General features: G+C 49.7%; 2 protein-coding genes and 1 pseudogene across 2 annotated transcripts in view; 1 reads left to right on the top strand and 2 right to left on the bottom strand.

Annotated features, from left to right (window-relative positions):
- The window catches only part of LOC149360931 (uncharacterized), a 98,600-nt gene extending 93,690 nt beyond the window's left edge, over positions 1-4,910 (bottom strand). The window contains exon 1 of the mRNA XM_089572545.1: positions 4,549-4,910. The gene's annotated coding sequence lies outside the window, so the exon portion shown is untranslated. The remainder of the gene's footprint in view (positions 1-4,548) is intronic.
- On the top strand, positions 1,518-23,944 carry LOC149360929 (uncharacterized). Its single transcript, XM_089572546.1, has 3 exons — positions 1,518-1,693; positions 20,646-20,903; positions 23,682-23,944. Exons 1-3 carry the CDS (start codon positions 1,518-1,520, stop codon positions 23,833-23,835), a joined length of 588 nt encoding a protein of 195 aa, XP_089428672.1. The 3' UTR covers positions 23,836-23,944.
- On the bottom strand, positions 15,368-16,232 carry LOC149360930 (uncharacterized; annotated as a pseudogene).
- Positions 23,945-25,246: the final 1,302 nt, after the last annotated feature.

Raw genomic sequence — 25,246 nt, 5'->3', positions numbered from 1 at the left:
TCGAACAAAAGGCAGGTGTATAAATTGTAAACCGCTGAAACCGGTTGGTCCTAAATATTTCTTTCACGGAGGGAAAACGGATTAACGTCAACCTTAGCCACCTTTCAAATGAAAATGTGATCTGTTATTATAATGATTTTCTTATAGAGAAGCGCAGTGCACCTTTATTTGAAGGAGAACGTACGAGATACGTACAGAAAAAGCGGTCCAATGGTTTCCGACTAAAATTCGCCAGTGAATGTCCTAAACTAACGAGCACCAAACTTTTCGTATGAGAATTTCGCTCGAGAACGAGCAGTGGGCTGTATGTACAATCCAGTCTAACAGGAGCTCATTTTACGCTTAGAAAGTCGGTCTTACAAACTGGTAAACGGCGCAATCGCTCTTGCATGCCTTCGTAGAGCACTATCAATTCTACTTTAATGATCAACTTATTTACAGTGTTCATACCCACACATCACCTGCTGCGGATGGGCAAAACCTTAGATGACCCACGCAATAATCAAAGAACGAGCAAAAAATTCACAGTATGGCTACCAGTAGGTAACCCGAGATTCAGCATGAGCCGAAAAGGCAACTTCATTTCGTCAAATATTAGGTAAAGAATTTGAGAGAAAAATGCTCACATGTATAAATATGGAGAACTTTTTTTACTTTTACATCGTCATCATCCTGTCTACGCCCACTGCAGCAAGAGGGAACATCAAGCTTATTACATGGTCATGGTAGTTGTTTCGTCGACGACTGCCTGTTACTGATGAGTACAAACATAACGAGTGTGACGAGAGGTATTTTGTGGACCACTTGAAGAGCTCCCCATTTTAAGTGTTTAAACTGAGAGCAAAAGTGTGAGTCTCAGTTAAGAGTAGCAGTTCCTTACAGAAGCACTGGACAGAACAGATCGTATTGTGCTCCCGCCTCTTACGGCGAAGTCGCTTGGACACTTTTAAAGTGATGTTTACGATAACAAGTGTAATAAGAACAAAAATAGGCAAGAACTTCCGGCAGGAGAAGTAAACGGGGCACGGAAGCAGATTAAATTCTTCTGTTAACCTGACAGAGCAGCAAGTTATTCGAGACGTTAGATACTAAATTAAATAGACCATGCTTGTGGGGCTGTCATTATAATGGGTTGTTGTTGTCATGCGACATGACCTCTTCTTCCTTCTTTGCGATCGTTGGGTTCGCGAGAAATTCCCAGGGGGCGCATTGTTTTCCCACCGGGGGCAGCAGAACGCCAACGTGCGCTGTCCGCTGCCAAGCGCAGTAACGCGGTGCGTCCACGTTGGGGGGTCCTGACGCCAGGGCACTAGGCGCCCCTGGGTACAGTGGGACGCCCATGGCCTCCACTGTATGAGGCAAACCAGGTAGGTGCCTTCGTATACGGCTGAGTCACGATCGTTTAGCGTTTCGCTCGTGAGGCTGCGACTGCCCGTAACGCGGTGTGGGACTGATTAAGCGCCGGCTCCACTGCGCACTTTGGGCAGGCGCACACGGTCCACGGGGACGCCGCCACTATGAATGTAATGAACACCGTGAAGAACGGCACCAACAGCAGTGATGGCCTGGTGTACATGGACCGCGAGGCGCTCTCCAGGTTGTTCAAGGTCTTCCTGTCGGTGCACTTGCACTCCGGCGACATCGAGGCGTATCGCGGTCAGCGGCTGCCGCTGGGAGCAAACAGAACATACGGGTAAGCCGGCCGTTCCGGAACCAGGCAAGCGAAGCAGCGACTGAGGTGGCCAGAGGAGATGAGGAAGTTCGTGTGCATATTATGGCCGTAGCTGGCGAAGGGCAAGTGTTACTGGACATCAATGGGAGATTCTTTTTCCTACAGGAGACGGGCATGTGCTCACAACAAGTCGAGTGTAACTGATTGTGAACACACAAACCATCCTCAATATTCCTACGAACAAGTCACTGAGTTCACGGCAGCCTGAGGAAGGGTGGAACGTTCACCACCAAACGAGTGGTTCGAAAGACGAACGTCATGCTTTAGCAATTGAAAGACGAAGACGAAAGCTGAAACCAGCGGACACTTGCATAAAGGAATCATCCGTAGATGAAACTTCCCTGATTTCTTGCTGATTTCAATGCAGACCGTGACAGCTGACGCCAGCAAAGCACTTGAACTTCGATGAATTCTTGATAGGTGACTGCCAAATTTGGCGAATACCAGGCCTTGTCCATCCCCTGTAACTTTGTTTTACAGCGAGAGCCTTACTGGTGTCGCAATTGGAAAATCTTGGCGCCTGTGTGAAGTCTCGGAGAGTGAAGCTTCGACAATCTAGAAGCAGCACACACCGTTTAGTACCTAGGAAAATGATGAATAATCGCTTGCTGTAAAACGAGATTGACGTTGATTATTAAACGACGATTTGAACAGTTTCTGAGGTATTCGGCAGATCTTGTGTTGCTAAATTGTGCGGACTGTAAGGGGGCTAGGGGGATCCGTGCGAAGACCAGAAGGCAGTGGCAAGGCAGTAATCAAGGGAGCGCCAGCGCGACGTCGGGTTAGTTAAAAAATGCGGTTTAGCAGGCAGGTCCCGCGCATTGGTCCCAACCGTCTTTGTCCTCATCGGCGGTTGCCTGCACTGTCCCTGCGCTGGCCTGCTATACTACAATGACCCTCCGGCGAAGAAAGAGCCATCCTGGCGACTCAAGGCAAGCACACAACTCGGCAGTCATAGTAAGGCTTTAGGCGTTTGGCTTGGGCAATTTCACGCCCACGACGGCGCAGGTTTGATGAGGAGGCGAGCGGCTCGACGTGGTAGGTGACCGCCGAAGTTTGCTCAGTGACGCGTGACCGTTGTAGCTGAACAGAACTTTCATGCAAAAACGAGCGTGGGGTGGGGGAGGAAGGGACCCAGAGTCAGACGGCCGAGTCTAGAGGGTAGGAGAGCGTCGTAGTGAAGCTGTCACGGCTGAGTTGCTGGCGTTGCTCTGTTTCTCTGGTCAATTCAGGGCAAGGCTGGCGGCACTCTTCGGCGTACTGAGCAACCTGGGAAAGTGGCATTGACTCGGAAGCGTCAGAACGATAAGGAAGGATGGCGTTTATGGTGCACGTAATGTCGCGACCGCAGAGCAGGAAAAAGGCGAGAACCCAGTGGTAGCTTTCTTGGAGGTGTAATACGCGTATGTAACGAAGTAAAGGATTTTGTCTCAATTAGAGTAGTGGCTGTTCACATACTTAGCGAGCACGTCTGTAAGAGGGCGGTTGAAACGCTAGATTGAGCCGCTGGTTTCGGGACGGTAAGCAGACGTAGTGCGATGAATAATTGGACATTTTTAAGGCGGAAGCCTTTAATGTCTCATCGTTGTAAGCAGCAGTTGTCGACAGAAAATCTCACGCTTTTCAGTTGGTGGAAACGGTCGTGACGTCACAGTGCGCGAATTTCAAACGGTGCCAATTGTACTTTGGCTAGTAACCATGCAATCAATTGAAGGGATCGTATAGTGATGCTCCAAGTAAGTGGGACTGAGCTTAGTTAATTGCTTAATTACCCAATTAGCCCAATTAGCTTTACTAGTCAGGCCATATAAATAAATAAAACCGATTAAGAAATTGGTCGAGCTCAGGAATCGAACCCCGGTCTTCGGCGTGAGAGACGAGCACGCTATCCACTCCGCCATGCCAGCTTTTTTTTTTTTTATTTATTGCCTGACTTCGGCAAGAACCACAGTACACAAATACACTTACAGAGTGCAATGAGCAATAATTAACAACACTATCCGCCCGGGGGTGCTTATGGCTTCGTCATATTAAAACTCCTTAAGCGTCACCAAAGGCTCGACTCTTTCGAGCCACTCGGGAGCTTCAGGAGCAAGTTTCTGAACTTCAATATACTTATGCATGCACTCCCGAAAATAGATCCGTGCTGGCCGTGCATCAGGATCGCAATGATATCCTGCCATTCTGGAGCGCCAAATACAATGGAGGCCCATTAGCATAATGAGGTCGAATGGTGTCCCATCCTCACTCTCTACAGGCAAGTACCGGATACCATGAGCGTCGAGCCGAAATTCCTTTTTTAAAGTCCGTTGCAAGATGTCCCAAAAGTATACCCCCTCCCAACAGTGCAAAAAAACGTGGTCTATTGTTTCTGGTTGTTTGCAAATTAAACAATGTGATCCCCAAGGTAGAAATAACTGCTTCCTTTCCAAGAATTCCTTTACTGGTAGTGTTCCGGTATGTAATTTAAAGAAAAAAGTTTTTGCACTTGGCGGCACCTGCATCGCCTTCACACGCTTAAGTACGTCGCGTCCCTGGCCTCCATTGTATAAGGCCCTGTACATAGGTTGTGGAAGAACTACATCGCACAAATCTTTATACAACTTTTTCCTGCTAACAGAAGATAAATATTCATACGAAAATCGAACAGAAAGGAATCGAACACTCGCGACAACCTCTCTAAAGTAACCAAAAATACGTCCCGAGAAACTTTCGGTTGTGACAACAAAGTCCGGCAGTGCATTTCCGAGCCTTAATTGGCACACAGTGCGCAAAAACAGATCGCTTACATCGCGCACAAAACAAAATCTGCTTACAATCTGCCGCAGAAATAAGTGTCCCAGACTCAGGCCGCCATCCTTCACCCCGGTCTTCAGCGTGAGAGACGAGCACGCTATCCACTCCGCCATGCCAGCTCGATGGTTTGGAATGAACAAAGGCGCGTCTAGTGAACACGGTGTCTTCACTCACTCTCATCCTCCTCCATTCCCTTCCGGCGAGGTTTAGGTGTCCACCGACAAATGAGAGACAGATACATTTCCTTTCCTCAAAAACCAATTTACCGACGAGCGAGGCGTAGAACCGAATGGGCGATGGCGTTCTATGGACTCCTTGGCAGCGTTGCAAGACGCTGTCGCGTTCCACTCTTAGGGGCGAAGCTTAACATCTTAACCACACATTAGTGACCACACTTTAGGTCAAAAAAGTGCCCCCCCTGAATTTTGTGAGACAGTTACTGCGTCATTTCCTTTCCTAAAATACAATATTCATTTTCTTCATTATGGCTCCTCTTTATCTATCTTCTTTCACTCCCACTTCCTCCCTTCCTCTACGGTGCGGTTCAGGTGTCCACCGAGATGACAGAGAATTACTGCGCCATTTCCTTTCCTCAAAAAGCGTTGCGTTCAAAGGGCAAGGCATCGCGCCGAACGGGTGGTGGCGTTCCGTGGACTCCCTGGCAGCGCTACAACGCGCTGTCGCGTTCCACTCCTAAAGACGAAGCTCAAGCATCATTAATTAGCAGTTAATTAGTATTCAGGCATTAATCAGTAATTAACCATTAATTAGTGATTTGTCATCACTTAGTAATTAGTTCTCAATTATATGTAACGCCACCAGTGCCACAGAAACAGCGAAGGTGGTGCGGAAAACGCTTCCGCCTCTACCCACTTTAGACAGTCAAAGTGCCCCCTGAATTTTTGCGTACTGCCTCGACGACTTCCGAAAGAAAGACGCGGCCGCGGTCACGAAGAAGGTTTTGGGTGCGCCATGTCGAAGGATGAAGTGATGAAGGATGAAATGTGCCGCATCACTCGCGGAGACGGGCTCCAACGGCGCAGTTTCCGCACTATGGGTGAGGTGGTCGATGGCGACGATGACTTTACGATAGCCGTCAGGAGTCGGAGGAAGGAGTCCGCAAAGATCAATCCCAAAGCGGTCGAATGGGCGGGAAGGACAGGGGATTGGCTGCATGGGCGAGGTGGGAAGGCTAGGTGAGGTGGCTTCCGGCGTTGGAAAACTCGGCAGGAGAAAATATATTGTCGCACAGAACGACACACGCCTCGCCAGTAGTACCGCAAACGCAAGCCTGCATGTGTTTTCAACTCACTTCGTGAGCACACGGCGGTAAGCGTGGAAACCAGCGCAGACGTCAGAGCTCACGTGGACCATTTGCGCCTCTCGGAGAGGTAGTTACCGTGGTAGAGCATATTATTCCAAACGGCGAAGTAACGAGCTGGGTGGTGTGGCCCACCCACTGCCTGGTGGGTCGAAAGAAAGTCACAGCCTAAAATGACGTCGTGAGAACAACGCGGAAGAACAAAAAGGTCAATAAGGTATAAAATGTCCTCAACAGTGACTTAACAGTGAACAGTACACGCGGTGATGGGATCAATGCGGTGCGAAGTTGCGGTGCGGAGGGAAACGTTGGAGACTGGCGTAGTGACGTTGTGAAGCCGGCAATACAGTGCTTCGCTTAGAACTGACACGGCAGCTCCTGTGTCAACGAGCGCAGAAACGGTGATAGATTCGACATGTACAGGCAGAACCTCGGCAGGGGAAAACGGAGGACTTGTAAAGTTCTACGAAAGCACAGTGCTTGCCTCCGGCACTGCGGCTCTTAGTTTTCCTCAGAAGCTGAAGGGAGTCGACGGATCATGAAGAAAGGGATCGGCGACGAGGCGGAGCAGGGTCGGCGGAGCGTATCGCGTCTGCAAAACGTGTGGCGCTTCGGCTCCGTCATTTTTTGACAGGAGCCACGACTCAAATCATTGGATCCCATAAACTTTGCTCCCTTTGGATTCGGCAAGTTCATCGGCACCCGTGGACACCAAATTCATTTAGGTGGGCCCCCTTTTACAAATTTTAACGCGGTTTTTCCTTCCCGCCTCCGGCGCCGACGCTAAGCCTAACAGCTGCGCCGGCGTTCGGCTGTGAGGGAGCCGCTTCTTTCGGCAAGATGGAAGAAACACTTCTGCAACGCGGCTATGACCCGGACGCCATGTCTTGGTCGACCGTTCCCGTCACTGTGGAACCGAAATCGGCACCCGCGGGCTCGATCCGCAATGCAAGTCTTCTGCGTCTGCTTGAGCGCCGGTCCAGACGTGAGGCCAAGATAGCGGCGAACGCCACGCCAACCACCGACAAGGCTGCTGCTACCCGCCAAGCTCCCGCCTCGGAAAAGACGAAGGACGCCGGCCCAAAGGGCCTCAACCCAGTTAGCAAGTGGAGGCCCAAGCCTTCACCAAAATTTCAGGGGCACTTTGACTGTCTAAAGTGCGTAGAGGTGAAAGCGTTTTCCGCACAACTTTCGGTGCTTCTGTGGCACTGGTGGCGTCACATATAATTGAGTACTAATTACTAAGTGATGACAAATCACTAATTAATAGTTAATTACTGATTAATGTCTGAATGTTCATTAACTGCTAATTAATGACGCTTAAGCATCGCCTTTAGGAGTGGAACGCGACAGCGCGTTGTAGCGTTGCCAGGGAGTCCACAGAACGCCACCACCTGTTCGGCGCGATGCCTTGCCCTTTGAACGCAACACTTTTTGAGGACACGAAATGGCGCTGTAATTCTCTGTCATCTCTGTGCACACCTGAACCGCTCCGTAGAGGGAGGGAGAAAGTGGGAGTGAAAGAAGACAAAGAAGGCCCGTAATGAAGAAAATGAAAATTGTACTTGAGGAAATGAAATCACGTAGTAACTGTCTCACATAGGCGGACACCCGTCAAAATTCAGGGGGCACTTTTTAAGGCGAAAGCCTTTAATGTCTCATCGTTGTAAGCAGCAGTTGTCGACAGAAATGTCACGCCTTTCAATTGGTCGAAACGGTCGTGACGTCACAGTACGCGAATTTCAAACGGGGCCAATTGTACTTTGGCTTATCTAAACACGGATGATGGTACCACTCAACCAGACTACCGGGGGACTCCTAATCCAAATTTAGACGCAGACATCACAGACGCAGAGGTCTGGTACGCAATTGGAAAACTGCGGACAACATCTGCGGCAGGACCAGAGAAAGTAACAAATAAGACTCTCAGGAACTTAGACGCAACGTCGATCGCGGCGGTTACAGACCTTATGAACAAATACTGGCATGCAGGCAACATACCACCAGAGTGGAAACACGCGAAAATCACTTTTATTCCTAAAGCGGGTAAGAAACTCAGCACTGAGAATCTACGCCCAATTTCATTGACATCATGCCTAGGCAAACTCATGGAGCATGTCATCCTCAATAGGCTCCAAAACTATGCGGAGGACATGAACCTCCTACCTGAAACAATGTTAGGATTCAGGGCCCAACTATCTACCCAGGACATACTCTTGCAGCTTAACAAGGACATATTGAAGCTGACGAGGGAACAGGAACGAAAGCAATATTGGGTTTAGACCTTGTTAAAGCTTTCGAAAACGTCACCCAGAAAGCCATTTTGATAAACTTGTCAGAAATCAACCCCGGAGAAAGCACGTACAACTACATCCGATCCTTCCTCACTAACAGAACAGCAGTGATAACGGTCGGAACAATAGAGTCTGCCCCAATCACACTAGGAAGTAAAGGAACGCCACAGGGCTCCGTCCTGACCCCTTTCCTTTTTAACCTCTCCCTCATCAAAATTCCCCCCAAACTCGCACAAATACCAGACCTACATCACACGTTCTATGCAGATGACATCACACTTTGGGTAACCAAAGGATGCGAAGGCTACATAGAAGACACACTCCAAGCAGCAGTGGACATCATTGAGGCATGCGCATGGGAATCCGGCCTCACTTGTTCTGAGCAAAAATCTGAACTCTTCGTGACCCGTCGTAAACAAAGAGGTAGGCGTACCACGACATCCCCCCCGCAAATAAACGTCTATGTTAATGGACGATCTGTCAAAGAGGTACAGACCATGAGAATACTGGGGTTGTATTTACAAACAAATGGAAAGAATACTGATACACTCACTAAGCTAAAACGCACGGTAGAAGCGACGGCGCGATTAATCCGCCGCATAGCTAACCGCAGACAAGGGGTGAGGGAAAGAGGTTTATGCCGACTAGTGCAGGCCTTTGCGCTAAGCAGGATACTCTATGCCACCCCTTATCTCAAATTTTCGAAAGCAGAAAAGGACAAATTGGATAGTATGATACGGCAGGCCTATAAGGCTGTGTTAGGACTCCCACTAAATGCCTCAACTGAAAGGCTTATGAGGTTAGGAATACATAACACCTACAATGAACTGAAAGAAGCCCATTTAATGGCTCAAACAGCGCGATTAGCCAATTCCAGAACTGGCAGGAGTATTCTTACCAGGGTCGGAATTAACTTTCAACCTACGAATAACGATGCTAAAGTAGACTTACCCCGCGACTATAGGACGGCCCTACTAATCAAACCACTCCCCAAAAACATGCATCCCTTACACCATGAGGGTAGAAGACAAGCAAGAGCCAAAGCCTTACATAACAAATACAGACAGTGCGCTGGAACACTTTATGTAGATGCGGCAGAATACAAAAATACCAATGCCTTTGCAATTGTGGTTGTGAACGAGAATGGTAACCACATCGTCTCGGCGACAATCAAAACGAAATCCTCTGAAACGGCAGAAGAGGCGGCTATAGCCCTCGCCCTAGCGCATACCCAAGGGAGCATCATCTTCAGCGATTCCAAAATGGCTATCAGTAATTTCGCTAAAGGACGAATTACAAACACCTCCCTTAGAATCCTTAACGCAACCAAATTCTCACCAAATTATTCCGAATTGATATGGGTCCCAGCCCATTCGGGGAATCCGGGGAACGAGGCAGCCAACAATAAAGCCCGAGGTTTCGTCGACCGGGCAGTGGATGAGTCTGGCTCCCTGAATTTCACGAAGGACTCCATGATCACATATCATGATCTCACCAATCATTTTAAACTAGAGAGGAGAATTTTCCCCCCTCCAGACAAAAGACTTACTAAAGAACAAGAGGTTACGTGGCGTCGTCTACAGACGAGATCGATACGCACCCCATCACTCCTCGCGCACATTTATCCAGATCTTTACAACCCAAACTGCAAACACTGTGGCCAACGTGCTACCTACGATCACATCCTGTGGGACTGCAAAATAGAGCCACCTCCGGGTGATCTAGTTACAGCTCCTTCTCTCGAGCGGTGGGAGACCGTGCTGGCTAGCTCTGACCACAGAACGCAAGTTTTGGCGGTGGAGTGGGCTGACAAAGTCGTCGAGGGCTATGTACTCTCGACCACTTAACGCGACCTCTTGCCAAGCTCTTCCCGGCGAATAAAATGTTTTACAATCAATAGTAACCATGCAACCAAATGAAGGGATCGTAAAGTGATGCTCCAAGTGGGACTGAGCTTAGTTAATTCCTTAATTACCCAATTAGCCTAATTAACATTTCTAGTAAGCCCATATAAATAAATAAAACCGAGTAGGAAATTGGTCGAGCTCGGGAATCGATTCGCGGTCTTCGGAGTGCCAGGCGAGCATGCTATCCACTCCGCCATGCCAGCTCGATGGTTTGGAATGAACAAAGACGCGTCTAGTGAACACGGTGTCTTCGCTCACTCTCATCCTCCTCCCTTCCCTTCCGTCGAGGTTTAGGTGTCCACCGAGATATGAGAGAAAGATACGTTTCCTTTCCTCAAAAACCAATTTACCGTCGAGCGAGGCGTAGAACCGAATGGGCGATGGCGTTCTATGGACTCCCTAGCAGTGTTGCAAGACGCTGTCGCGTTCCACTCTTAGGGGCGAAGCTTAACATCTTAACCACACATTAGTGACCACACTTTAGGTCAAAAAAGTGCCCCCCTGAATTTTGACGGGTGTCCGCCTATGTGAGACAGTTACTGCGTGATTTTATTTCCTCAAGTACAATTTTCATTTTCTTCATTACGGGCCCTCTTTGTCTTCTTTCACTCCCACTTTCTCCCTCCCTCTACGGAGCGGTTCAGGTGTGCACAGAGATGACAGAGAATTACAGCGCCATTTCGTTTCCTCAAAAAGCATTGCGTTCGAAGGGCAAGGCATCGCGCCGAACAGGTGGTGGCGTTCTGTGGACTCCCTGGCAGCGCTACAACGCGCTGTCGCGTTCCACTCCTAAAGGCGATGCTTAAGCGTCATTAATTAGCAGTTAATTAACATTCAGACATTAATCAGTAATTAACTATTAATTAGTGATTTGTCATCACTCAGTAATTAGTACTCAATTATATGTGACGCCACCAGTGCCACAGAAGCACCGAAAGTTGTGCGGAAAACGCTTTCACCTCTACGCACTTTAGACAGTCAAAGTGCCCCTGAAATTTTGGTGAAGGCTTGGGCCTCCACTTGCTAACTGGGTTGAGGCCCTTTGGGCCGGCGTCCTTCGTCTTTTCCGAGGCGGGAGCTTGGCGGGTAGCAGCAGCCTTGTCGGTGGTTGGCGTGGCGTTCGCCGCTATCTTGGCCTCACGTCTGGACCGGCGCTCAAGCAGACGCAGAAGACTTGCATTGCGGATCGAGCCCGCGGGTGCCGATTTCGGTTCCACAGTGACGGGAACGGTCGACCAAGGCATGGCGTCCGGGTCATAGCCGCGTTGCAGAAGTGTTTCTTCCATCTTGCCGAAAGAAGCGGCTCCCTCACAGCCGAACGCCGGCGCAGCCGTTAGGCTTAGCGTCGGCGCCGGAGGCGGGAAGGAAAAACCGCGTTAAAATTTGTAAAAGGGGGCCCACCTAAATGAATTTGGTGTCCACGGGTGCCGATGAACTTGCCGAATCCAAAGGGAGCGAAGTTGATGGGATCCAATGACTTGAGTCGTGGCTCCTGTCAAAAAATGACGGAGCCGAAGCGCCACACGTTTTGCAGACGCGATACGCTCCGCCGATCCTCCTCCGCCTCGTCGCCGATCCCTTTCTTCATGATCCGTCGACTCCCTTCAGCTTCTGAGGAAAACTAAGAGCCGCAGTGCCGGAGGCAAGCACTGTGCTTTCGTAGAACTTTACAAGTCCTCCGTTTTCCCCTGCCGAGGTTCTGCCTGTACATGTCGAATCTATCACCGTTTCTGCGCTCGTTGACACAGGAGCTGCCGTGTCAGTTCTAAGCGAAGCACTGTATTGCCGGCTTCACAACGTCACTACGCCAGTCTCCAACGTTTCCCTCCGCACCGCAACTTCGCACCGCATTGATCCTATCACCGCGTGTACTGTTCACTGTTAAGTCACTGTTCAGGACATTTTATACCTTATATGACCTAGTGTGGTCACTGATGTGTGGTTAAGACGTTAATCTTCGCCTCTAAGAGTGGAACGCGACAGCGTCTTGCAACGCTGCTAGGGAGTCCATAGAACGCCATCGCCTATTAGGTTCTATGCCTCGCTCGACTGTAAATTGGTTTTTGAGGAAAGGAAATGTGTCTTTCTCTCATATCTCGGTGGACACCTAAACCTCGCCGGAAGGGAAGGGAGGAGGATGAGAGTGAGCGAAGACACCGTGTTCACTAGACGCGTCTTTGTTCATTCCAAGCCATCTGGCTGGCATGGCGGAGTGGGTAGCATGCTCGTCTCGCACGCCGAAGACCGGGGTTCGATTCCCGAGCTGGACCAATTTTCTACTCGTTTTTACTTATTCATATGGGCTTACTAGAAATATTAATTAGGCTAATTGGGTAATTAAGCAATTAACTAAGCTCAGTCCCACTTGGAGGATCACTATACGATCCCTTCAATTGATTGCATGGTTACTAGCCAAAGTACAATTGGCCCCGTTTGAAATTCGCGCACTTTGACGTCACGACCATTTCGACCAATTGAAAAGCGTTACATTTCTGTCGACAACTGCTGCTTACAACAATGAGACATTGAAGCCTTTCGCCTTAAAATTTCACCTAGACGACTTTTTCATCGTCGTAAAGCGCCGGAAGTCATTGGCCATCCGGGACGTCTTTCAATACGGCGAGCTCGGTGCCACGTTCGGCGCTTTCCTCGGGGCGCCTAAGGCATCTGAGTTGAGCCTCCTTTTATGCAAGGAACAAAATTTGATCCTCGCCAGCACCCGGAACGCCCACGGCGCAGACCGTCTGCTGGGAGATTTTTCCATCAAATCGACCAAAGGAGATGTGCCCCTCGCCGGCCATCTCAAAGAACATGAAGACGACGTCTGCTATGGGTGGTGGTGAAAACATTTATTACGAATGAACAGAGGTATGTTTGGATCAGCCCGTAAGGAACCGATCTTCACAAACACTAGGTGGAGGTCCCTAGTATGGGACCCCAGTGGCGGTTGCCGCCGCCCGGAGTCATTACGGTGGCCAACGATGAGACGTCCGAATCTCTTCAACCTAGCGTGCAGTGGAGGAGCGGCACTCTACTGGATATCCGCAAGTTCGGCAACTCAAACAAGGCCCGGCTCACCTTTGCCGGCACGGTGAAGCCAAGATATGTCCACTACAACTCTCAAATCGTCTCAGTGCAGCCGTATTTGCGCACTATTCCTGTCGGCCATCGGGCAGACGCTTGCCCCAACCCAGCACAAGATAAATGTGGCCTGTGTGGACAGCAGGCAGCCTTAGAAGAGGGGGTGCGGGCCCCTCACCAGTTTATGCCCAAGTGTGCAGTTTGTGGTGGTGCCCATGCCACGAACTCGCGGGACTGCACTGCAAAATACCGGCCCAACAAGCCAGCCGTCCCTAAGGGCGGGAAATCCAGCGTGACGGGCAGGCAGCCACATCACCCTGGTAACGTCGGCAGCGACGCTTCAAAGCGACAGACGCCTACCAGCGGGAAGGACGTCAGGGGCTGTGAAGTGCCACCACCACCCCCACACGGCGGCCAGGAGAAGCAAGCCCGCTCCCAAGACATGAATGGCCCGGCCGGTTCCTGGGACAACGCTGTCAAAATTGGCAAACAGGTGAGCGGTTCAGGCAGGGTTGCTTCCACCTCCCACCCCATCTCCTATGCCCCTCGCTCGGCGGCTGACGCTGAGCTCTACAACCTTGTAGCTTCTCTCCGGGCCCAAAACGAGATGCTACTTGCCAAAATTAAAGCCTTAGAGGCTAGAACAACTCCCCCTCCCTCTAGAAAGCCCCGACACAGAGGCTATGGAGAGCGAGACGGCGGCGACACCGGCTCTGGAACCTTCCCTTGCCGAACTCGAAGCCCGTCTCAATGCCAAATTTGACACCTTGTTGGAGACAGCGATGGGACGCCTCATAGCTGGAGTCATGGAGGCTATCCCCTCTATGATCGCTCAACACGTCGCGACTAACCCCCGCCTTTCTCGCAGAGCCGGTCCCCTTAAGGACGTATCTGGTCGGCCCTCCAGATTATCCCGGCGAGTCAATAATCTCGACGATGACGAAGACAGCTGCCCCCTTCCAGGTGCTGAGCTTCAGCCCCTTGTATCTGGCTCGGGGGCAGCCTCACTACCACCTATCCCGTCAAAATCTGAGCATGGCGGGACACCCTCGGTGTAGGCGCTCCCCCTTTCCAAATCGGCTTCCCCATTACGATTACTGAATGGAACTGTCGGGGGCTCCGGTCCCGTTCCAAGCGCGCCGACCTCCGGCTTTTCCTATCAACCTTTGAGCATTTGCCAGCGGTGGTCGCCCTCCAAGAGCCAGGGAAAGGCGCCACACTAACAAATTATACGACGTTCCAGCAGGACCCCTCGTCTTGTCTGTGCGTTCATAGAAATTATACAGCCAACCAGGTCGACTTAGACGTACAACTTGAATACTCCTATGTAATGATAACCCTCCTCCCACTCCGCAAGCAGGACCCACCGTTACACATACTCAATATATACTGCAATCCGAAATTGCCGAATGTATCATTCGCGGACCTCTTTAGCCGCGCGCTGAGAGTTGCGGGTCGGGACCCCCTCCTGAATGTGGGCGATTTCAACGCTCCCTCTCGGATGTGGGGTTACTGCCGTGAAGAGAAGCGGGGACGCAAGTTGGTGGAGCTTGCGTCAACGCTGGGCCTCACTCTTCACACTGACCCCATCCATCCAACTCGTATAGGCAACTCCGTGACAAGGGATACGTGTCCGGACTTGACCTTCATCCACAACATTCAGTATGCAGACTGGGTCAACACCGAGGAAACCCTCGGCAGCGACCACTGCCTTATGAACATTACGATTAGGACCTATCCTTTCGCGCGACCAACAACATAAGCCCGACTCCCAGATTGGACCAAGCTCAGGCAAAATGTTAACACTGCCACACCAATACATGAACAAGGCTACCAGTCTTGGTCAGAACAATTGCTCTCTAGCGTTCGCTCCTCCGAAACTCAAATTCAGCTCTCAGAGGCGGTTTCTGATGTGGACAACCACCTGCTCCACCTCTGGGAGGCCCGGCAATGCCTCGTCCGTCGGTGGCGCCGGCAGAAGCACAACCGGAAACTTAAAGCTCGCATCGCCGAGCTCACTCAACGAGCGGCTGAGTATGCGGCCCAACCAAGGAGGATATATAAAACTTGCTGGAGTGGAAGCCGCCTATACGCGCCTATACGGGAGAGTGAAGCCTTGGCGGCCATCTTGCCAGTGGCAAAAAGCAGCAGTGCGCAACCGCGCTCGTGCTTCTTCGCGCTGCCTATGAAGTTGCTCGCGTTTACAAAACAATGAAAGCAAGCGGTTGGAGTTGTAAACGTTTATTTTTCATCCATCAGCAGCCAACTGGCATGTAGAAAGCAGTTAACCTGAACAAATATTAAGGAAAAAAAGCTTAATAATCAGACGCACAGTAAAAATAATGGTGAGAGGCAACCTACTGGTGATTGAAGATAATCACCCTTGACAGAACTGGTCTGACTTTATTCTTGATCAATTCCCGATTTCGTTCCTTTGTCATGTGGTGTATCCTCACTTTCACGTACTCTTCAGCGATTTTTTTGCACAAATTGTAGATATGATTGTCAAGCGGATCGAAGTCAAGGATGTGCTCCTCCAGTTTCTGGAACCACTTTTTCTCTGAGGACACACCCAGGACTTCCAAGATAAGGTGTTTTGCCCTTGCCAGCACCGTTGTAATGGCATCACATTCAGCCTGCAGCCGTCGCAGCCCCTTCTCAACTGCTTCACACAGGCCAATGACGTCTTGCGACGGCGAAACAAGTCCACCCCGGCTCTTCTGCTTAATTAAAGGCGCAAGCGCATCAGAGTGCAGGGCTGTGATGCACTAATCGCATGTTGTCGTTGCACTAACTTTTCGCACAATGAAGCCTGCTATATATGGCCCCACGGCACCGACAAAAGCAGAAAGACTTTCGGGCCAGTCAATGCGATGTGTGTAGTCGTGGTCATCGGGCTGCAAGACTGATGACCTGCGCATGTCAGTGACCGTGCTTTTTGCATCTACCATGGCTACAGTAGTGGTTGAATTCAAGATGGAGACGATGTCTTGGGAGCAGTTTCCAGAATTGGAAGACGTCACTTCCTTCTGAACACTGCCACGAACACTTCTCACGTGAGAAAGGCGAATAATTCTGCCTGGCGTGTCATGGTTTAACATTCTCCAGTAATACTCACGGGCTTCTGTAGGTGCTGCGGAAAAGCAGGAAACACAGAAGGCACACTTCCCGCGCGCAGCCGCGTCGTCTGTCCGGTGCGGTCAAAGCACTCGGGCGCGAAGTGTACGGAGCACAGGCGATCTCCATCTTTTGCATGCCATCCTTCACGGCGAACGGCCCGCTCCCACAGGCTCCGCAGCTCGGGATCTTTTGGAAACCTGCCAGTAATTTAGGCGCTATTATTTGTTGCACACATCTACCACATCAGTTTGCGCCGCTCGACAACGCGCGCGTAGGGCTCAATTGAACACGTTTTCGTGTACTTACAGGTGGAATGTGAGGCCACAACCCTTCTTCAGCCTGTTTGCACATCCGTAGGCAACGCAAGAGGCAACCATTATCAAACTGTTGGTGTTTGCATGCCCGTCGCGTCAGCTTGCACTCAAACAGCGCGCCAAAGCAGCAGCGCGAGCCGGCGTCAAGCGCGCTTTCTGCCACTGGCAAGATGGCGGCGGCCGGCTTCACTTGACAAGCGCCCCCTCCACTCCAGCAAGTTTTATATATCCTCCTTGGGCCCAACTCGCCGACTCCAACTGGGTGGCACGATGCAACACGGCCGCGCGGCAAATGTCAAGCCGGAACACGTGGCGACTTTTTCGCGCCCTAATTGACCGCACGCAAACACGCACGGAAACTCAAAAACACCTCCAAAGAGCCATACACAGCTTTCAGGGCAATACAACTCAGTTGGCGCACAAGCTCCGGGACCAGTACTTGTGCACCACCCAGGACCCCCGCGGGCCGGCGTATTCTTATGCAGGTTCTGAGAACGTTGAGCTGGATCAACCGTTCCAGCTCCATGACCTGAGGGCGGCCCTGGCAAAAATGAAACGTGGCACCGCTCCGGGTCGGGACAAAATTAGTCAAATTTTTAGCCAACCTCCCCTACCCGACATACTTGTCTTCACTGAATTACATTAACTCAGTCTGGCTTGGGGAAGTACCATTCGCCATCGACTGGAAGACCGCCCTGGTCACCTTCATTCCTAAACCTGGAAAGGCCATCAACACGGACAACCTCCGCCCCATCTCTCTGACTTCTTGTGTGGGCAAACTCATGGATACGATGGTACGCGACAGGCTGTCCAAGTTCATGGAATCCAAACATCTTTTCGCAGACACCATTTTCGGGTTTCGCTCACACAGATCTGCACAGGATGTCCTGCTACAACTCAATCGGGCTGTCCTCGACCCCGTCGAATGTCCTCACAATGACAAGGTCGTACTCGTCTTGGATTTGAAGGGAGCATTCGACAACGTTACCCACGAGATCATTCTCACCCACCTCTCTCAAACTAACTGCGGCAGAAACGGCTTTCAATACATTCGGCAATTTTTGACAGATAGACAATCTTACATTCGAATCCAGGATAAGGAACATGGCCCTTTTCATTTAGGAACCAGGGGTACGCCACAGGGCGCGGTGCTCTCTCCCCTTTTATTTAATCTGGCTATGATGCGCCTACCGGCCCAGCTGGGCGCTGTCGCCGGTGTACAGCATGTGCTGTACGCCGATGACATCACCCTGTGGGCCACACAGGGTTGCCTTGGAGACATTGAGGCCAACCTGCAGGAGGCGGCGACCATAGTGGACCGTTATGCTCGCCGCTGCGGCCTCCAATGCTCCACCCAAAAGTCTGAATTTGTGCACATACGCCCCTCACCAAAGTGCACAGCCAAAATTTCATTGTCTCTTGAGACAGGTCCAATCCCTGAAAAAATCGAAGTCCGGGTACTGGGGCTCTTTATACATCAAGACAAACGGTCAGAAACAACATTCGCCAAACTCCTTTAGGTGGTGGACCAGGTGGGCCGCTTAGTCCGCCGGGTTTCTAACAAGCGCGGGGGGCTACGATGTAAGGACGCCTTGCGGCTGGCGCATGCATTTATAACCAGTCGAATTCTATAATCGACTCCATACCTCCACCTGCGGAAGCAAGACGAGGATTCACTCGAAGTCATCCTCCTCACAATTATTAAGCGGGCTCTGGACCTCCCCGTGACCACCTCCAACAAGCGCCTCCTGGGGCTGGGCATGGTGAACACATTTCGGGAGCTCCGGGAAGCTCACTTGACCAACCAATACACACGTCTCTCGAAGACATCGTCGGGTCGCCGCCTACTTGCCCGACTACACATCCAACACACCACCCTCATGGAAGAGCGCGTACGTATTCCATCCCAGTGGAGATGCGCCCTCCACGTGCGCCCTCTTCCCGCGAACGTGAACCGTGAGGACCATAATGGCCGGCGCCTGGCGCGGGCGGAAGCCCTGGCCCGCCACTATGGATCGAAACCCGGCGTATTCTACGTGGATGCCTCCGGCCCCCACCATGGGGGATGGTTCACGGCCGCAGTCGTCCACGAATCCAAAACAGTGAACGGCCATACTTGCCGAGGCCGTGACATAAGACACGCGGAGGAGGTCGCCATTGCGTTGGCTGCATCTCATTCCAATTCAAAAACAATTATTTACGACTCGCGAGGGGCATGTCGGAACGTCGAGCAGGGCTGGGTACCGTATCTAGCCTACCGCATTCTCCAAAACAGCGTCTATACCGGGGACCCCGCTCAGCGGCGTATCGTTTGGGCTCCTGCTCACATGGGCCTTGAGGGAAATGAGGCAGCTGACGCCGCCGCCCGCGCGCTCTCTCACCGGACATTCCCCTCCGACCCCGATGATCAGGAACTCGAATTCACTCCAGCTTACTCGTTTAAAGACATCGTTTTACTCTATCAATCTGGCCATGGTCTTTATCCCCGCCCGTGTAAAGGTCTGTCAAAGGCGGAGGAGCGGCTTCTGCTGCCCCTGTATACTAATACTTTGCTGTGCCCGGCAGCTCTGAAACACTTCGACCCTTCTTTCTCGGGCAGCTGTCCGCACTGTGCGGAGAAGTCTTCGGACATCTACCACATGGTGTGGGCCTGCCCCTCCAACCTTGCTATCCCCCCTCACCCCAACCCAACCCGGGAAGACTGGGAGGCGACCCTGCTCGGCTGCTCTGACCAGCAGGCCCTCGCGCGAGCCCGGGCAGCGGCCGACGCCACTGAGGTCCCGAACTAGGGACCTCCACCTAGTACTTGTGAGGGCTGGCCTCCTCTGGGTCAGCTCATACCTCACCTCCCGAAGTTTATCTGTAAATAAATGTTTTCCACCACCACCACGAGGCGAAGGTGACCGGTAGGTAGCGTTTGAGTCACGATACGAGGAGGGAAACAGCGGATGAGGGTAAGAGAAGGCTGGAGCGGGTGCATCTTAGCCATATGGTTGTGCAGGAGCCGGAAAGTAAGGCATTGGCAGCCGCTGGCAACAGGGCCTGGCCACGTGTCCCTGCAGATCACATGCGCAGCAGATAGGGCGATTATCCGTGGTGCGCCACGGGTTAGCAGCGCGAGAGCGAAGTGGAGACACCACTCGAGAAGGTGGCGGTGACAATTCAGTGAAGGTAGAGGGATGAGAAGAATAGGCGTTCACCGAAGCGTAGGCTGCAGGGACGGGAGGGCACCGCAGTTGTACCAGAGCTGCTTCATGCGACCGACGAAGAGGACAAAGACGGTTGTGACCAATGCGTGAGACCTGCCTGCTACATTACACGATTAACTTATTGTGGCGAAATAAATGGAAAAGAAGACAAAAATTAATTTGAAATATTCTAAGGGTGAGGATATGTCTTCCATATTTCGAGGTATGCATGAATGATAAAAACTTGGGATCTGTAAAGTTGCCTTTTCGGAAGCCAAATGGAGTCCAGAGCAAAACGACAAGCTGTATTAAAACTTTTTAATGTCCAAATAATGACTTCTTTAAAGTCATTTGAAGGCAGACAAAAAACTTCTCATTGTCAGTCCTCCGATTGATTGCGTTTTTATTTCATTTATATTTTGATTTAAAGTCAATTTTGACACTGGATTTTCACCCTGGCTTTCTTCATTGAAATAAAGACGACTGGTTTCATTTAAGCAGTGAAGTATACGCACAGGTCAGCATCGGCGGAATAAATAAAAGGTTGCATCTCTAACTCGTTGGCCGGTTGGATGAATAGGCTTCAGGGGCGCCAACAAAATGGCAGAAGTAGCTGGAGTGGTATATTACGCGCTTTGTTTGCAACAAATATCCTTTTGATTTATTAAGTCAATGTTCTCCAAGAGAATTGGAGTGCTTGCTTGGTGGCGCATGGGTTACACTACAGCCTAACAATTTATTGCAGATTTTCGAAATGCCCACTGAAAATTGCAATGTCATGGCCGCACCAGTACTGCTCAGGTGTTATGGTTATTGTGATGCCTAGCTTCAGCTGGCCAGAGTTGCAGAATCGTGCATGGGTGTAAGCTCGTTCGCTGCTCCATACGCGCAGCCCTGCGGAGACGAACAGAAACTCGTTCTCGTCTCCGTGGTCTTCCACATCCGAGACACCTGCAGAATTCGGTGCTCCCGTGGAGATTCCGACGGCGGCGCCCCGCGAGGACGTGGCGCTGTTGCTCTCCGTGATGCTCACCACGTTCTGCGTCTTCGTGTGCTTTCTCGTCCTCCTCGCCGTCAAGTGTTGCGCCCATCTGTGCTGCATCGATCTACTCTACTACATAGCGCACTGCGGACGACCACCGCTCATGAGGTGAGCTCGCTTGCACTGTTTACTTGTGCACCATTCGTCAAAAGAGCGCAGACCGCACTGCTGTCGCATGCCTTCTCATGCAGTCTGTTAGGGCAGAGGCGTTGAAAATTGTTCGCACTCGCTGTGTTCGCCCGGAAAAATTACTCAGCTGCTGTGCCGTGCACGAAAACTGAACGAAAACTGAGAGGAGTTTAACGAAGTTAAACTGAGTTGACGAGCGAAAGCAGGTGTTCATTCTTCAATTTGAGGGGGCACATAAACTCCACCTTAGGGGTAAGACGGTATACCTTTAGTGGGTTATTGCCAACATATGCAGAATTTATTATTTTCTACTTAAATGTCATAGATGACGTCTGTATACAGAATTGGTTATTCTCTGCTTAACAGTCACAAAGGATGTCGAATCCTCATACCACTACCAGCGCAATGACGCAGGGGTTAAGCGATCCTCCACTGCACTGGTAGGGGCCTGTTTCTATCAGAGCAACTGGTAGAAATTGTGCGTTCTATGTTGCTCTTCTTGAGAAACGTCTCGCTCAGCTGGCGCGACGCTCCTCCGAACTTACCCGAGCTTTACTAGCGTTAATACCCCAGATTGTCCGAGCAGCTCCTTATCCGAGCTTATCCGAGTAAGCTCGCGTTGTAACTAGGGTTGCTAGCAACGGCAGAAGATCGTACCTACGTGTATGCACGTATGGTGACAAGATTCTTGGTTGATGTTGGTGAGCTTACGAGTGCTTTCGCCCTGAAACGGGCTAAACTGCAGCTTTGCTTTTGGAGAATAGCGTGCGAGGACAAACGGTGAAGCACACGAAGCACGAAAAGACGAGTAATGCATGGTAGGATAGTATTAAAATTCATCCCATAAGCTGCTCAGGCCTTTAGGATTAACCTTTGCACTGAGTGAGCATACGGGTGCAGCATGCTCTCTGCGTCGCTGGCGCCTGGTGCTTTTATGCGCTTTTGAGAATATTGTTGAAAATTTAGGCTTCGCATTGCACTATCATAGCGATTGCAGCCTTCCCCTCTAAGGAATAAATTATATAAACTACAGCTACAGACATTACGAAGACCTGTATAATGCGCAATAGAAGGATATTCTAAACATAAAGCACCCTTGCCAGTGCCTTCAGCCTCTGGCAGTAGGAGCAAACACGACTTATTAACGGTTTTCGGGGTTTGGTTGCTGCTTCAAGGAACCTTCGTTAACTCTCTTTGATTTTGAATGCATTAAATCCGCCTGGGGTTTAATAGCAACCCACCCTTTTCCGGGTACCGTGCCGCTTTGCGGTGTTGATGCATGGCCTCTGTCGCTTCACAGTCAAGCACGTCAAAGCATGTTCCGTAAATGAGGCCTAATGCCTATTTCTAGTCTATAAAAGACATTTTTGAAGGGCTTGAATGTAAAATGAGATTATATGCCGACGATTGTGTCATTTACAGGATTATATGAAATGATTATGATGTAAGCAGTATACAGAGTGAACTGAACAAAATTCATTGTTGGTGCACTACATGGGGCCTGTCTTTGAACAGCGCTAAATGTCAGTATGTGTCATTTTCCCGTAAACGTCTTCCTGTGAGACCAGTTTGTAATTTGGACGGACTACCACTTGAAAAGGTCCGACATTACAAGTATATAAGGGTCCATTTTTCAGAAAATTTGACATAGAATCGACGCTTAGAATATTTAAACTTAAAGTCATCTAGAACGGCCGCCGCGGTGGCTCAGCGGTTATGGTGCTCGGCTGCTGACCCAAAAGACGCGGGTTCGATCCCGGCCGCGGCGGCTAGAATTTCTTTGGAGGAGAAATTCTAGAGGCCCGTGTACTGTGCGATGTCAGTGCACGTTAAAGAACCCCAGGTGGTCGAAATCTCCGGAGCCCTCCACTACGGCGTCTCTCATAGCCTTAGTCGCTTTGGGACGTTTAACCCCATCAACCAATCATCTAGAACGCTAAACCTTATCAGACCAAATTTTATGAGGCCCCCACAAAAGTAAAAGAAGAGCTATACGTAACTAATGTTCGTCTAGTACTCGAGTATGCTTGTGCGGCATGGGACCCTCAAAGCTCTAATCTTGTTGAAAAACTTGAACGCATCCAAAACCACGCTGCTAGGTTTGTTTCTGGCAACTATAACTTCCGTAGTAGCGTCACATTAGTTAAAGAAAACCTTAGATGGAAACCACTGGCTTACCGGAGACTAACCGCAAAATTAGAACTTTTTTTCCAATTATACTCTTATCTCACGGGAATAAACAAGAGCTTGTACATTCTACCTCCACATTTTATCTCTGAACGGCGCGATCATAAGCTGGAAGTTCTTGTTACGCGATGTCGAACTAATGTGTTTTGTAATCATTTTTTTCCTCATACGTCTTCACATTGGAATAGGCTTCCCAAGAGCATAGAACAATGCAAAACGGGTAAACATATTCAGTCTTTCCTGGCGTGCAATTTGTCGTAGAGGCTTTCTTCCACCATTTTAAAGTTGTTTCTCGTACTGACATTTCAGTGATGCGTTTCTTTTTTATTTTTAAGCAAATGTGCTTTACTGTTTACTTTCAGTATTGTTCACATGCTGATTTTAGGTATATGTTTACTGTTATTGTGCCCCCTGCTATAATGCCCCTGGGTGCTGCAGGCAGTTGTAGAAATAAAATAAAAATAAAGAAACGCATTCCTTTGTTGCGTAAATATGAGATGAATGTTTTGTAACAGCACCAAATATTTCATGATAGAGACTTTAAAACTTCTGGTTTGATGGGCATTGCAGGAGAACGAACACACCATCTGTAGAGCCAGTCGTTGTCCGCCTGCTGCCGAACCGCTCATCGCTTGAGCGGCTGCTCATAAAGGAGGATGATGGAAAAAAAAAGGCGGTCGCACCACGTGTCGAGAAGAAGCCATTCTACAAGCACAGCGTTTGAGACAGCGGTGACTCTGGCGACTCCAGGAGCACCGGGGCAGTCGTGACTGGCGCCCGACAGGAGGATCACATGCCCACTACAGTTCTTGGAGGCTTGATTCCTCCTGAAAAATAAAATTGCCGAAACCCTGTGCGCTGCTAAACAAACCTGCTCTAAAACAGTCCTGGTGTACGCAGGAGTCCTGATAATTTGGCGAGGGAGTTTTGCTCTTTACATGCATAGTTGAATGTAGGTAACCTCTGAAAGAAAGCCATTCGATGCCAAAATAATTAGGTTGAAATTGATTAACACACCTGGTTTTCATGTTTGTGTCACCATAATATGCACAGTTCTACTCTGGCCTGTAAGTGAAAAAGGTTAAAACATCTCTTCATTCTTTTTGTCTTCACAATGGTAAACACAGCCCAAGAAATAGAAGAAATAACCAAGTCGCCGAAACAAACCATCCTATCAATAAGAGAACAATTCCGAAAAGTACAACATGAAAAACTTAATACAAGTGAAGATGGCCAACTTATGGCTTGGTCTTTTCACGCCAAAGGGGAAGAGCCCATTTAGTGACATCCTGAACTGGGCTGAAGAAGTTAACATTAGTAAATGAAACCCACACATCTGATATTAATCTATCTTGAAAGCAAACCAGGTGTGTCACCTTAATATGCACAGTTCTATTCTGGCCTGTAAGTGAAAAAGGTTAAAACATCTCTTCATTCTTTTTGTCTTCACAATGTGAGCCCATTTAGTGACATCCTGAACTGGGCTGAAGAAGTTAACATTAGTAAAAGAAACCCACACATCTGATATTAATCTATCTTGAAAGCAAACCAGGTGTGTCACCTTAATATGCACAGTTCTACTCTTGCCTGTAAGTGAAAAAGGTTAAAACATCTCTTCATTCTTTTTGTCTTCACAATGATAAACACAGCCCAAGAAATAGAAGAAATAACCAGGTCACCGAAACAAACCTTCTCATCAACAAGAGAACAATTGCGAAAAGTACAACAACATGAAAAACTTAATACAAGCAAGTGAAGATGGCCAACTTATGGCTTGGTATTTTCACGCCAAAGGGGAAGAGCCTATTTAGTGACATCCTGAACTGGGCTGAAGAAGTTAACATTCGTAAAAGAAACCCACATAGCTGATATTAATCTATCTTGAAAGCAAACCAGTTTCTTCAAGTATCAATTTTTATTGTGCAACAAATAGCTTTAAACTGCAGATCGTCTTTGGATGTGTGTAATGAACTCTTGCATGCCACACAAGCTTATTTATTCACGTTGTAAGGCAGTTATGTGAGCAATCTTGCCGCAAATGGTAGCTGGTGAACGACGCCCTTGTGTGTTTGAAAAGAAGGTGAAGCAGGAGGCACAGCCTAAGATGCTGTAATTTTTAGAACTAAATTTAGGAT

Source organism: Amblyomma mixtum, chromosome 2, assembly GCF_055824585.1.
Source record: "Amblyomma mixtum isolate Tamu chromosome 2, ASM5582458v1, whole genome shotgun sequence".
NCBI lineage: Eukaryota > Metazoa > Arthropoda > Arachnida > Ixodida > Ixodidae > Amblyomma > Amblyomma mixtum.
The sequence above is the reverse complement of the archived record's forward strand: the minus strand, read 5'-3'. Positions and strand labels throughout refer to the sequence as shown.